General features: G+C 44.4%; 1 protein-coding gene across 1 annotated transcript; it reads right to left on the bottom strand.

Annotated features, from left to right (window-relative positions):
- Positions 1-387: 387 nt before the first annotated feature.
- On the bottom strand, positions 388-5,489 carry LOC118013948 (T-cell surface glycoprotein CD1c-like). The gene is made up of 6 exons (XM_035009894.1): positions 5,172-5,489; positions 4,375-4,641; positions 3,212-3,490; positions 2,719-2,997; positions 2,274-2,364; positions 388-2,128 (listed from the first exon to the last, which is right to left on the bottom strand). The coding sequence occupies exons 1-6, from the start codon at positions 5,245-5,247 to the stop codon at positions 2,107-2,109; spliced, it is 1,014 nt and encodes a 337-aa protein (XP_034865785.1). The 5' UTR covers positions 5,248-5,489; the 3' UTR covers positions 388-2,106.
- Positions 5,490-14,469: the final 8,980 nt, after the last annotated feature.

Here is a 14,469-nt window from a genome sequence, read left to right as displayed (position 1 = left end):
CTGCTAAAACACAAATTTAACCTAGTGAATCTGAAGATGTAATTGGCTTTATCAAATCATTCATGGACCGGGCAGCATCCCATATAGGAAGTAGAGGTGGGAGTGACTCTGAGGAAGGTGGGAAAGAGGAAGAAAGAGAAGAGGGGAGGGAGGGAGGGAGGGAGGGAGGGAGAGAGGGAGGGAGGGAGGGAGGAAAACAAGAAGGGAGGAGAGAAAAAGATCTTCTTGCAGTGACCACTTTGCAATGTAGACAATGATCTAAGATTTACATTGTACATCTGGAACTAATGTAATGTTATATACCAATTGTCACTTTGATGAAAAAACAAAGTGAGCAGGGCAAACTGCAGGGCAGCCAGAATCCACAGAATTAGTCCAGGCAGGTAATAAAACAAACAAAGCAACTTTATTCAAAGAGACTCTAACTAGAAACAAAACCAATAACCATCAAAGAGTGGATGAATTAAAAAAAAAAAAAAAGATGGTATATTCATACATGGAATCGATTGAGCAATAAGAAGGAATGTGGGATGACCTAACAACCATATGCTAGGTGGGGAAAAAGCACGTAGATACAAAGAGTATATACAGATGATTTCATTTTAATACAAATATTAGAAAAGACAAATCTAAGCTTAATCATATCATTAAGCATACCAGTAGTTTCAAGGATGCCCAGTTGGCGGTTTAGCTGCACATGAGGACAGGGGTATCCAGGTAATGGAATGTGCTGTACCTTGATTGTGGTCTTGCTTACATAGGTGTATACATTTGTCAAAATGAATGGAACTCCACACTTAAAACAGATACATTTTATTGCAAGTAAATTACATACCTATAAAGTTGATTCAAAAATTCCAAAAAGAAACAAAATATTGTACCCAGTACAAAGGACATAGACAGACTGAAGAAGTAGATATGGTCCCTCCAGGCAGGTGGGTGCAGCCCTGACTGTTCCCTCGCCCACCAATTCACAAGTGTGTATGCCTGTCTTGTGTTCAGTGCTCGACAAGTATTACTTGGATTAGTGAATGAAACTTAAAGGAAAAGAACTCCAGACAGGTGTCTGAGATAGCACTAACCTTTGGGGGGTTTGTTTTCCATATACATCCCTTGCCTTGATCCAGTCCTTATCCTGGGGACCAGCTCCCTTGTGCCTTTTTATTAACCATTCAGTGACACGTCTGCCCCACTGCCCTGCAGACGTTGCCTGCTCACTGTTTCTCTCTTCATGTTTAGAATAAGTTGGAGAGGGATGGCTCATTGTATTTTTCAAGTAAGTATGGCAGGGAGCAAAGTTGCATTTTTCCTTAAGAGTTAGGGAGAAAATGAGGGAGCTAAAGGAATGTGGGATTTCTGGGCCAAACAAGAAACATTGGAACAAGAAGGGAAATGTCAATCCTTCAAATACTACAACCATGTCAGGAATGAACATTATGAAGAAAGACTATCAACATGACAGTGAATCTAACTTGGATATGGTTTGTTTGGGTTTGATTTTCACTGAGCATGTATTACACACAGGAAACGCACCTTCATCATGATCATTGTCCCAAAAGAGCTTGCACATAGGAAGGGGAAGAAAGACCTAGGTAACTGTGTGCAGGGTAGAAGTGAGGTGCACATAGAGCAGAGATGAAGGGCTTACCACCCACGGATCAGGGAACACCCTGGAGGATGAGAATCAGAATGGGCTTCAAAAGTAAAGGACTATTGGGTGCCTGGGTGGCTCAGTTGGTTAAGCGACTGCCTTCGGCTCAGATCATGATCCTGGAGTCCCTGGATCGAGTCCCGCATTGGGCTCCCTACTCGGCAGGGAGTCTGCTTTGCCCTCTGACCCTATCCCCTCTCATGTGTTCTCTCTCATTCTCTCTCTCTCAAAATAAATAAATAAAATCTTTAAAAAAAAAAAAAGTAGAGGACTATTGAACAGATGGAGATTACAAGGAAGGGATTCTATATAGAGTTACAGAACTAAATTAGTTTATGTGAACAATGATTATAAAACAGAAACAAGAAAAAAATTAAATAGAGGGAAAAAAGAATGTTATCATCACTCTGTGGTCCTAGGTTCCTGGGCCACTGGGGAGGGTGTGATGAGGCAGCTCACGGGATGTCTTGATAGGAGCTGTGGAAAAGAAATGGGAGATATTGGGTGCACTGGAGGTGGTAAGTGAGGATGAGGGGAGTGTCAGGAGACAGAAGCTAAGAGAGGTAAAAATGGAATGTGAAATAAGATACGGGAAAGAAAGGAGGAAACACAAAGAACTCACCAGCGCTTCTTAAACCACAATGCAAGGACTATCAGAAGCATTAGGGGCACTATCACGGCCAACAGGATCAAGTACAAGGAAAGGTGGTGTCCTGTGGGTATTGGAAAGACACACCGATGTCATTTTCCACCCACTGTCAGTTCTACTCTGTCCACTGATTTCCTCCCAAGTCAACATATGCATTGGGTATGAGGGCCATCTTCAACCGGCCTTGTCACGGTATTCTCACACCTTCTCAGAGAGGGGCACCTCATCTCTCCCTAAGTCTCTTACATCTGAGCGCCCTTCGTGTTCCATCGTTCCATCCCTACATTCTTGAAGTCACTTGTATTCATTCCTTCCTGATACTGTGCTCACATAATTCTGGTGTCAGGATACCTTCCTCTGCCCTAACCTCTAGGCTCAACAACCACCTTCGCACACCTACAGACCCAATCTTACTCACCCCAGTACAGAATGATGTCCTGGTTTCCTAGACTGCTGTGTCTCACCCGGCAGGACAGGCCGGCCGCCTCCTCAGCTTCCATGTCCAGGGTCACTCGGAGATACCACGTTCCATCAGCATGGGGCAGGACGTCGCCTCGCTGGGTGCCCTGCTGCTCCTGCTCACCCCGCATCCACATCACCCACACAGGCTTTGGGTAGAAGCCGGAGACATGGCACACCAGCAGCAGACGGCCGGGACCGGGACTGGGGCCAGTGGACAGCCAGGCCTCTGGCCTCACTGCAGAGGGCATGAGAGGTATTCAGATAGGGACTCTAACACAAAGCTTAGGGGTCGTTGACCACACCCATATGCATGTATTATCTTCCCTTGGGAAACTTGTACCCAGCAAACCCTATCTGTCTTGAATTCTTCCTTGTCCCGACTTTGAAAAGGACGGTGGGAAGGGGCAAGACTTGTATAGAAAAATCTTAGAGGAATGGGCTGTACCAACCTTGCCTCTTGTAATCCACCTTCGAGGCATCAAAGAGACCCAAGGCAAATCGGGGACAGGTGTTTGTGAGGAGCTTGTGCACAATTTCCTTGATGCCTTCGTACTGGTTCATGAGATCACAGGCACTCTGGGCTCTGCTGTCCCCCTCTGGAGCTGGCACCCATGACATGTTTTGGAAACTCAGGAAATCTGATCCTTCATAAGCTGCCTCTAAGAAGACTTTTGCAATCTCACTGGAATGTAGCTCACAGCCAGCTGTCATCTGTACTTCAAAAGGATCTAGGAAGAAGGAAGAAGAAGAAGAAGTAGAGATTTGTGAAAAAAAAATGAGAGAAACAATATAAGAACTTTATTGAAAAGTGGATCAAGGGGATGCCTGGGTGGCTCAGTCGGTTGAGCGTCTGCCTTCGGCTCAGGTCATGATCTCAGGGTCCTGGGATTGAGCCCCATGTCGGGCTCCCTGCTCAGCGGAGAACCTGCTTCTCTCTCTCCCTCTGCCTGCCACTACTCCCCCTGCTCGTGCTCTCTATCTTTCTGCCAAATAAATAAATAAAATCTTTTTTAAAAAGTGGAGCAAGAAAATTTTATGGGGGCGTAGGGGTAAACTAAAGATGTATTTGATCAGCAATAAGGAAGAGAATTGATGGGATGGGGAAGGGGCCATAAGGGAGACAAGCCAAGAATCAAGAATTTGACTTGAAGAAGTCGGGGAAATGATAGGTGAGTCACAGGTTGGAGGGTGAGGGTGGGGGGTAGGAGCGCATGTGAAGGAGCTGCAATTACAGCTCTCCAGGGCACATGACACAGGCCATAATGGTTGTTGGGTTGTGGACATAGACCTTGGAAGGTACTGAATGGAGAAAGAGACCAAAGTTTAAGGGAATCAGGTGCAGAGGTGGACAATTGTGTGTCTCCATGTTTTACCATAGAAGGGAGAACACTGGGGAAAGATAAAAATGCACAAGAAAAAAAGGAGTCAGAAGAAGCAAGAGTCTAGGAAATCTTGAGGAGTCAACATATGGAATGACCCCCAAGAAGTTTATGCATGAAGATTTTTATGGAGGGACAGGAATAACGACAGTAGCCCAGAATGATATGAGGATGTTTCCCACAAACAGAAGAACCTTCTGAGGGATTCCCTTAATTGAGTAGATTGAACTTACATCCAAAGTGCAGTTGACTGGCATATTCTTCAGTCTCCCGAGTTAATCCAATGAAGTAGACACGGAACAGCAGCTCCAGATCTATCAGCTCCTTGTCGCTGAAGTTGCCCTTAGACCAGGTGTGCAGGAAAATGATCGTGCCAGACTCACTGTCCCAGCCATGAGTCTGCACATCACCCAGCCAACCTGAGCCTTGATGTTGTGCCCAGGAGTGGTTGGCAAAGGATGAGATCTGGATGATGTGGAACTGGATGTGTTCCTGAGTGGCTGAGGGTAGTGGAGGGGTAGAGGGTCAGGTAGTTTAAGGGGAAAAGGAGGCAAGCAGGAAGGAGAAGATGGAAAGTGAACCAGTTACGAGAGAGATGAGAGACAGAGAAAGAGGGAGGAAGAGAGAGAGGGAGAGACATAGAGAGAAGCAGGGAAGGAGGAAGAGAAAAACAGGAGGAGAGAGAGAAAGAAAGGGACGGAGGGAAGAAGGGGGAGAGAGAGGGAGAGACAGAGAGACAGAGAGAAAGAGGGAAGGAGGGAGAGAAAGCCAGGGAGAGAGAGAGGGAGAGAGAGGGACAGAGAGAGAAGAAATGAGAGAAGCGGGGAGGGATAGAGACAAGTTATGACTAGGTTAATGATGCCATTTCCCTCACCCGGGGCCCCATACTCTTTTCAAGGGGTAAGCCTTACCAGGAGACAGGAACCCTCAGGGTGTGAGCACTCTGGTGACCTGAGAATCATGATCTGTCTAGGGAAAGGCGAGCACATCCCGCCCGGATCAGGGACTGGGCAGCCGGCAGAGCTCTTACCTTCTGCACTGTCAGCCCCCGGGAGAAGAGCAGCCAGCAGGACGAGTTCCAGAGATAGTATGTCACTTGCAGACATTTCTCAACTTCCCTCTGTTCTCAGCAAACCTGCCCCTCAGTGTTTCTGTTCTGACTTCCTTCTTCACCAACTGCTAATTGAAACAAAAGACTATCTGCTGCTCCTTCAACCTCCAGCTTCCTACGCGTGCTCTCATTTCCCCTCCAGCTCGGACCAAGACTGTCCTTCTGGCTTGCTTCCTGCTGCTCTCCTCGTCCTCAGCCTCCCCTTCTGGATTCCCTCCTCGAAGTTGTGTGACAATGGAAGGTCTCTGCACCTCTTGGAGACTCATGTCTCACCACTACAACAAAAAACAGAAACTGCATGGTGTCGCCAAGCCCTGCTTGTTCTAACAGATCAGAGTCCCAGTTTCTCCACCAGCTCTGCCTCAGTGTCCCCTCCTCCTCCCATCTGGACACTCCATCCTCCTCTTCCCTTTTTCAGTATCTTCAAAGCCTCCTCTTTCCTATCTCACCCTGTATCCTTCCACCTGTCTCCTTCCCTGATTCTCGCTGGCTCCTTTGTAAATGGGAGGATTTGCGTTCTCAGGTCTACTGCCATCTCCCAGGCACCTGCATAAACCACAGCTGGTTCGCCGCTATCCTTAGAGATGAAAGCGTGGCCACCCCAGAGTGCATAGGACCATCAACAATACAAAGCATATGCCCTCCTCTTGAGTTTAATTTGTATATTCCCTCACTAAAAAGTCCCTCAACACATGCTTGGTACCAAGTATCTTAGTAGGTATGTGAACATACAGAGATGGACAAGTGTATTTAAACCAAGAATTGAAATACATTGTGATAATTGCTGTTTCAGTGTCTAGCATCCCGGACACAAGGACAACAATCTCCAGGGAGGCATTCTGACCACCTGGCCCCTGGAGTGTCCATGATTTGAATCTTGAGTGGAGGCTGTGCTTTTCAACCTGAGGGTGTGGTGGACAACGTGCACAGTGATGGATTGCGGGGAGGAGGGGTCAGAGGTACAGCTTTTCACAGAGACACATGCAAGGGAAGGCTTGGAACTTTCTCACTGATGGTAAGTGTTGTGATCTGATGAAAATACGTTGTCAGAGGGGCACCTGGGTGGCTCAGTCGTTAGGCGTCTGCCTTCGGCTCAGGTCATGATCCCAGGGTCCTGGGATCGAGCCCCGCATCAGGCTCCCTGCTCAGCAGGAGGCCTGCTTCTCCCTCTCCCTCTGCCTCTCTCCCTGCTCATGCTCTCTCTCTCTGTCTCTGTGTCTCAAATGAATAAATAAAAAATCTTTTTAAAAAAATAAATAAATAAAAATAAAATATATATACAGTGAGGGGCGCCTGGGTGGCTCAGTCGGTTGAGCGTCTGCCTTCGGCTCAGGACATGATCCCGGGGTCCTGGGATCGAGTCCCGCATCAGGCTCCCTGCTCAGCGGAAGGCCTGCTTCTCCCTCTCCCACTCCCCCTGCTTGTGTTCCCTCTCGCTGTGTCTCTCTCTGTCAAATAAATAAAATCTTTAAAAAAAAAAATACATTGTCAGAAGAGAGTGGCATTTGTTAATGTTCAAAAATATGTGTGTCGCCCATTTGAGAAGTGCCTGGTGATTTGTCGATGGTTCTGACTGGTTAACGTGTGTGAATACATGAGTTCCGATCTTTTAAAGACCAAGCCATATGTTATTATAGTGCCCTTTAATAACTTCCAGAACTCACCGAGTGCAGGGGACCCTTACTTAAATCCTGTTGGCAGCCATTTCTCTTTCATGTTCGTCAGCATTAATAATGAGGCTGGAGGTCACAGTCAGTGAGCTCTTTCTATTACGGCCACAGATACGGGGCGATTTCTCTGTGCCAAAAACTCCTCCAAGAACCACCAACCACGATTCCAGCCCCCCCCCCCCAGATCTTGCACACGCCCCAGATCCCATCACTGCCCGAATCTTCTTGTCGATGGCAACCTGCAGTGTTAGGAAGCTACAGCCCGCACAATGCTGTGTGGTTATCACAGTCCGCTGTAGGAAACACACAGCCCTCCCGCTCCCTCACAGGGGGGTTAAGGCCACGGAGATCCAGGCAGTGGAATGTGTGGCGCTGCAGACACAGGCCACCTGCAGGGCTCTGAGCACCTGGCTCTGCAGAGCTCGGGAGAGCCGCCGCCTTGGCTGGCAGCCCCAAGACAGAGGCTGCGTGTGGTGTGCTGGTGTGAGAAGGCAAGCCTCTAAGATCCTCAAGTTGACTCATGACTGCAACCCAACCCAGCCCTACTGGCTAGTATTATGGAGCCTGTAGAACCAGGTAACTAGCATTCTTTCCCCCTCCTAAGCTCAGAACCAAATGAGGTAGAGATATAAAGCATAAGATTATCAATCAAATTGTCAGCTTCACTTCTGATAAAGCTTCTGGAGAATTTCCGTTACATGTGTAATCCAAGTAATTTTGCTGGCATTGAACTCCAGATGAAGTGGGCTTATTGTTATAAACTGATTATTTGTGTCCCCCCCACCACCAAAATTCATATACTGAAGCCCTAACACCAACCCCCGCCCCCGACCCTGAGTGGTTCTATTTGAAGATGGGAACTCTTTTTTTTTTTTTTTGTAGTTTTTAATTTTATTATGTTATGTTAGTCACCATACAATACATCATTGGTTTTTTTTTTTTTGTAAAGATTTTATTTATTTATTTATTTGAGAGAGAGAGAAACAGCATGAGAGGGGATAGGGTCAGAGGGAGAAGCAGGCTCCCCGCCGAGCCGGGAGCCCGATGCGGGGCTCGATCCCAGGACCCTGGGATCATGACCTGAGCCGAAGGCGGTCGCTTAACCAACTGAGCCACCCAGGCGCCCAATAAATACATCATTGGTTTTTGATGTGGTGATCCACGATCCATTGGTTTCGTATAACACCCAGTGCTCCGTGCAGTACGTGCCCTCCTTAATACCCATCACTGGGCTAACCAATCCCCCTCCCCCCTCCCCTCTAAAACCCTGTTTGTTTCTCAGGTCCATAGCCTCTCATAGTTCATCTCTCCCTCCAATCCCCCCCCCATTTTCCCCTTCCTTCTCCTAATGTCCTCCATGTTATTCCTTATGTTCCACAAATAAGTGAAACCATATGATAATTGACTTTCCCTGCTTGACTTATTTCACTTAGCATAATCTCCTCCAGTCCCATCCATGTTGATGTAAAAATTGGGTATTCATCTTTTCTGATGGCTGAGTAATATTCCATTGTGTATATGGACCACATCTTCTTTATCCATTCATCTGTTGAAGGGCATCTCGGCTCTTTCCACAGTTTGGCTATTGCGGACATTGCTGCTATGAACATTGGGGTGCATATGGCCCTTCTTTTCACTACATCTGTGTCTTTGGGGTAAATACCCAATAGCGCGATTGCTGGGTCATAGGGTAGCTCTATTTTTAAATTTTTGAGGAACCTCCACACTGTTTTCCAAAGTGGCTGTACCAACTTGCATTCCCACCAACAGTGTAAGAGGGTGAAGATGGGAACTCTTAAGAAGTAATCGTGGTTACACGAGTTACTAACAGGGGGGCCTTACAAGAAGAGATGACAGAGAATGAGCTCTCTCTCTCCCTCTCTCCCTGTCCCCAGGCACCAAGGAAAGGTCATGTGAGGAGCTACCAAGAAGGCAGCTGTCTACAAACCAGGAAGAGAGAATTCACTGGAAATCAAACTGTCTTGCACTTCTAGTCTCAAGATCTTGGAGAAGGTGACCATGGGGTTAGGCCTGCTCTGCCAGAGTCCACACAGGCTGGAGGAGACCAGGACAACCCTCTGGGCATGGGAAGAAGGCGTAGAGACCTATTTTTTACCCAGTTTCTCTCCTGGACTCATCCGTGATGCAATCCATGTGATTGCCACAGGAAAGAATACGGAGTGATGAAGGAAAGAAGTATGTGGGGAAATTCGGCCTCAGGGGAATGAGAAGAGCAGGTACACCAGGTTCACCTCCGTGGGTGATGCTTGCCCCTCAGAGAGACAGCTCTCCTCAGCTCCCCACTGTGAGCCCAGCTCACATGGTCTCACCCCTGCTCTGCCATCCCCTCCCTACCAAACCTCACCCTCTGCCCACTTCCCTGTTTGAGAAATCTTACTGCCCCCCACAACCACATGGCTTTTACTGCCCCTTTCATTTCCCCATGAACACACCTTCAGGTTATTCTCCCCTGCCTGGCTCCCAGCATCAGCCCTGTCTCTGTTCTGTGTCTTCCACAGGCCCCCCATCCACAGCACCGAGGGCAGGATAAGCCCCACAGGGGCACCTGCAGAATGCACTTGCAGCTGGTCTCTTTCCCCCACCATGACATGTCTGATGGAGAGAACCTGATGTTCTCTAATCTGGTTTCAACTTTAACTTTGTCTGACTTGGCCTGTGTTCACATTCATTTTTATTTACACAGCCTTTTCTTTCTCTCTTTTCTGGGTCTCATTTCTCACTTTTCTATCTTGTGTAAACATTGTTCTCTGTTTACCCTTCATCTGAGCTCCCAGCACCTCCTCTCGTTATCACCTCTCCTGCTTATCTCCTCATCCATTCATTCAAAGACCTGCCACCACCTCAGCTAAAATATGAAAACTATGGCACTGCCTTATCACTTGACCCTTAGATTTCTGTGTGTAATTATATATGAACGGTACTATTTTTTTTTTTTTTGCCAAACAGAAGTCAGATATTTTTGTAAGAGCAAGGCTTTCATGATCAATTTTTACAGTCCCACACTCTCATGCAAAGACTGACTTTATATCATAAGATTTAGAGTCGAAATTTAAAAAATGCAAACTTTGTTTGCATCGATGACCCTCTTCTTATTGACCTGACCACTTCATTTTTCTTTAAAAAAAATCCCTTAATCCTTTGAAGCTTACAAGGAATTAAGTACATTGAACTGGGATTCTAATATCATTCTGCTTATGGTATTAATTTTACTAAAATATCATGCCAAACTAAGGCTAAGGATATCAATTTAAAGGATATTTTTGAAAGTACACATTTGACTTTTATTTTATTAAGAATTCAAATTAGCACTATCTTTAAAAAGATAGCGTATCTCTCTGCCTCGTGAACAGACTGGAAGGGGGCAGTTCAGGGCTGTGCCATTCTGTTGCATCAGGGATTTGGTGGCCAGCTTCCTCTTTTGTTCTGGGGGTTTTTGAATGTTTTGTTTTGCTTTGTTTTGTCCTGTTATGGTCTTTACCGCACTTGGTCCTCGTTCTGAAACTCACCCCATACTCCGAGGTGGTTGCTGGAGGTCCTTCCTTCAAGCCCACGGTCCAGCCAGCGGTCATGAGAAAGGAGGAGGCTGAGCACACCCACCTGCAGCTGCTTTGGTTCCATGTCCCTGAAGTTGTATGTCCATGGGTCAGACCACAGACACACAACCACACCACCTCACAGGGGGTTTAAGGAGGCAGCTTTGATTTAGCCCAGCTAATAAATGGGGCTTGATTTATTCTAGAGGAAGCAGAAAATAGATTCTGGAGACAAACAGTGGTCTCTGCCATGGAGCCCCATTTGACAATTCATCTGCTCACAGAGGCACATGGGTAGATGGTTGGTGAGCAGTTTCACGTGAACAAGGTAACCGGTAATAACACTGCTCAAAGCTCAAACACCATGGGTGCTTTTCTCAGGACACTTTGTACCTAAATTAGGGCTCGTACCTGTTCCTGCCTAAAGTCGCATCCAGCGTTCTTGCTGAAGTAGTATTGGTCATGCACTGGGAACAAAATTAAGCCCGCAAGTGCCTCTGTCTTAGAGTAGCACCAAAACTTTACCTCAGGAGGAATCTCGGTACTCCCTGGGGATGCTGTCAGCCTGCAGGGAGCAATTCTGGGATTCAAGTGACAGTTTTTGAATACATCTCCAAAAGCTGTGAGAGATGCCCAGTTGCCAATCCCACCCACAACTCAACTGATGCCTGGCTGCTGCTCTGCACGTAACAGATGATATAAAATTGGGGTACATGACATGTATGTTAGAGCGTGGAGTCTCAACATCACTGCTGCTCAAAACTCATGAAATCTGTTCAATATAGACAATATGCTCATTCCTACAGAGAGTGCCAAATCAGCCCTTGAGCTTGCCAGAAAGTGGGAGAGATGCATACCTGGCTCGATCCTGTTGTGTCGTATGGACTTACTTTCTCATTTTTCATATAGGCTGATATAATCACTTTACTTTATTTAAGAGACTGAAGCAGGCCTAGGAAACTCATGAAACTGATGGAACAAATTTTCCTGAGAACGTTGTTCACAGCACTACATAGTTTCTTCCTTCTAAGAACTGATGGGAGAAATTTCTTTGTGGCCTGAGGACCAGGAAGAGCTGTACTTTTTCCAAATGACTTACCTGACTGTATCTTTCTAGACCCTTCTAGACCCTGTCTCAGTCACCTCCGAGCCCTCTCATAATTTACAACCCACATACAGCCAACGTTTAGAGCATCGTGAAGCTTTTTAAAATTGACCCCGTTCTTGGCTTCATCTTTCTTTACCAGCCATATATTCCCTTGGATTCTATTCCTGTGTTATTATTGATAAACTTAGTCTTACATGCATGATTTTGTAAGTCATGTCAATGACAAGCTAACAAGTTACTGTGAACTTAAGCATGGGTTTGTAAGGTGCTTGATTTGGGGGGCTTCTAATGTTTTAGGAACAAGGACACGTAAGCTTTGTTTTAATCTGCACTGCCACCCAGAGGTAAAATATAGACATTTATCCCAACCTGTAGCCTTTGGTGAGTATAAAAACCCTGACATTTTCAACCAGAGGGTTTTGATGTTGCACATATTTTGATTCTGTGCTTAGAAATGGAAATATTTTATACAATATTATATACTTTTATGGGGTTTTTTTTCCTAGTGTTTTATCCCTGGTGCAATCCATTAACCCAATTCAGTCTTTTTATTCTATAGAACCTAATCTAAAAACATTTTCCGATATTAGTTTTGCTCTGTTGTGTTTTGAGTATAGAATCTTAAGTGCAGATGGTTGAACTAATCCTTCTCTTCCATCTGTGGCCCCCGGTCATCACTTGGTCTGAACAGACTTCCTCTGTAAACTCCCTCGTGTTCACCCCCATTCCCTTCTGCTCCCCACGTTCTCCTGTATTGATGTGCTATCCTTCTGTTTCTATGTGTTCTTGGAAAATGTGGTGCTTTGATGTATACAATGTCAATTTCCACAAAAGGTATTATGCTGTATGCTCCATTTACTAACATATCTCACTGAGCACTGTTTCAAAGACCTTCCCATAGTGCTCTGTGTATATACATATTTTAATTTTAGAATTCCAAATGCTTCTCTCAATTTTCCACCATTAATTTTATTCAGTTTATACTTGGTTGATAAGAAAGCCTTCATTCTGCAAAGTAAAATTCAACAGCTTTTATTTTTTAATTTTTTTTTCCAAAAAGTCCATCCACTTTATACATTTTGTGGTACCGAAGCGACAATATGCGAAATAGTGGAACAGTCTGTGTTGCCCCCACTCCTCCTGGACATGCCCATTCCTGCTCCCTAAGGGTGGAGAGCCCAGGACCCTTGACCGGCAGGACCTGACTTAGTTCCTGGCCCCTGTAACTGGAGCGGAGTATGTGTATATGGAAGGTGGGTGAACAACCACCGTAGACCATTTTTCTCCAAGGCTCTGTCTGCAGTTTCCAATCTGGGAACTTAGTGTAAGAAATAATTCCCCACCAATGGGTCATAAAAATATTCTGCTTTGTTATATGCTACTAATTTTGTAGTGTTGTCTTTTGCATGTAAAACTTTATTCCATTGTCAATAAGTCTTTGCTCTACTCTTTCAAAAATGACTTAGATATTTGTAGTCATTTATTCTACTATATAATATAAAAAATAAGCTTACTATGTACCTTCAGAAATCCAACTGGAACTCTAATTAGGAATTTATGGAAGTTATAGAATAATTTAAAGAGAATTATAATTTTTTATAAATAACTCCATTTATGTAACTCCAATAATTAGAGATACTTTTATGATCTTTAGTAGTTTTTATAATTTCTCTGTAGAATTCTTTCATATTCTTTCTTTAGCTAATTCTTAGCTGTTTTATAGATTGTGTTGTTATTATAAATGATATCTAATTTTATCTTACTTGCTCTTTTTGCTAGTATTAAAAAGTGCTGTTGATTTTTTAATATTTATTTTGTGCCTAAAGAACTTGCTACATTTTTGGGCACCCGGGCAGTTCAGCCAGTTAAGCATCCAACTCTCGGTTTTGGCTCAGGTCATGATCTTAGGGTCCCGGGAATGAGCCCTGCATCGGGCTCCCTGCTCAGTGCAGTGTCTGCTTGTCTCTCTCCCTCCCTCTCCCCTCCTCCCCGCTTGCACTCTCTGTCTCTGTCTCTCTCTCTCTCTTAAATAAATAAATAATAAATAAATAAAATATTTTCTTAAAAAAAGAACTTGCTACATTTTTATGTTAGGTCTAATTGTTTGCTTTTACTCCACTAGTTTCTAGGTAGAAATCATATTATCTCAAAAAAAAAAAAAAGATACTTATTCTCTTGAAATCCTTACAATTTTTATTTACATGTTAAATTTTTTATCTAGATAAGTTCCTGAACTCTCTGATTACTCCCAATATTTAATTTTTTATTTTCTTATATATAATCATATGATCTGCATTAATAATAATATTTTCTTTAATTTCTATTTTCATGCCTCCTTATTTCCCTTACCTTGCTGGATTGAGAAGGGCTTGTAGTATTCTACAGAGGCATGAGGATTCCAGTGGGTCAGCATCTTGTCCTTGATTCACTGGAATGTTTTTCAACCTTTAGAATCAAATATGTGTCATACAGACTGTTTGCAGCTATGTTTCCCTCTATTCTGGGTTGGCAGGTTTTATCAGAGGTGACATTTAAATACATCAAATGCCTTTTTCTGTACCTCTGGAGATGATTATATGCCTTTATTTTCTTAATCTGTTAAAGTGATACTATTAAGAGATTTTTAATGGTAAACAGTCCTTGCATTCTATGGATAATCCCACTTCATCTGGTTCTGGTTTCTGTTTGCAAATATTTTGAGTCTATATACCTAATTTCCCTGTAAGTATGCATAAATGAGGTGAGCAGATAGTCACTATTTTAATAATTGTTTTATTTTTTTTCTGGAAAAAGCCTTGCTGGCTTTGGTGTCATGACAATTTTGCATTGGACAATTAGTTGGGATTCTTTCCTATCCTTTTCTCTGCCTGGAACAAAGTATCTGG

The sequence above is a fragment of the Mirounga leonina genome, unplaced genomic scaffold, assembly GCF_011800145.1.
Source record: "Mirounga leonina isolate KUSES-001 unplaced genomic scaffold, KU_Mleo_1.0 Mir_154, whole genome shotgun sequence".
In the NCBI taxonomy this organism is placed as follows: Eukaryota; Metazoa; Chordata; class Mammalia; order Carnivora; family Phocidae; genus Mirounga; species Mirounga leonina.
The sequence above is the reverse complement of the archived record's forward strand: the minus strand, read 5'-3'. Positions and strand labels throughout refer to the sequence as shown.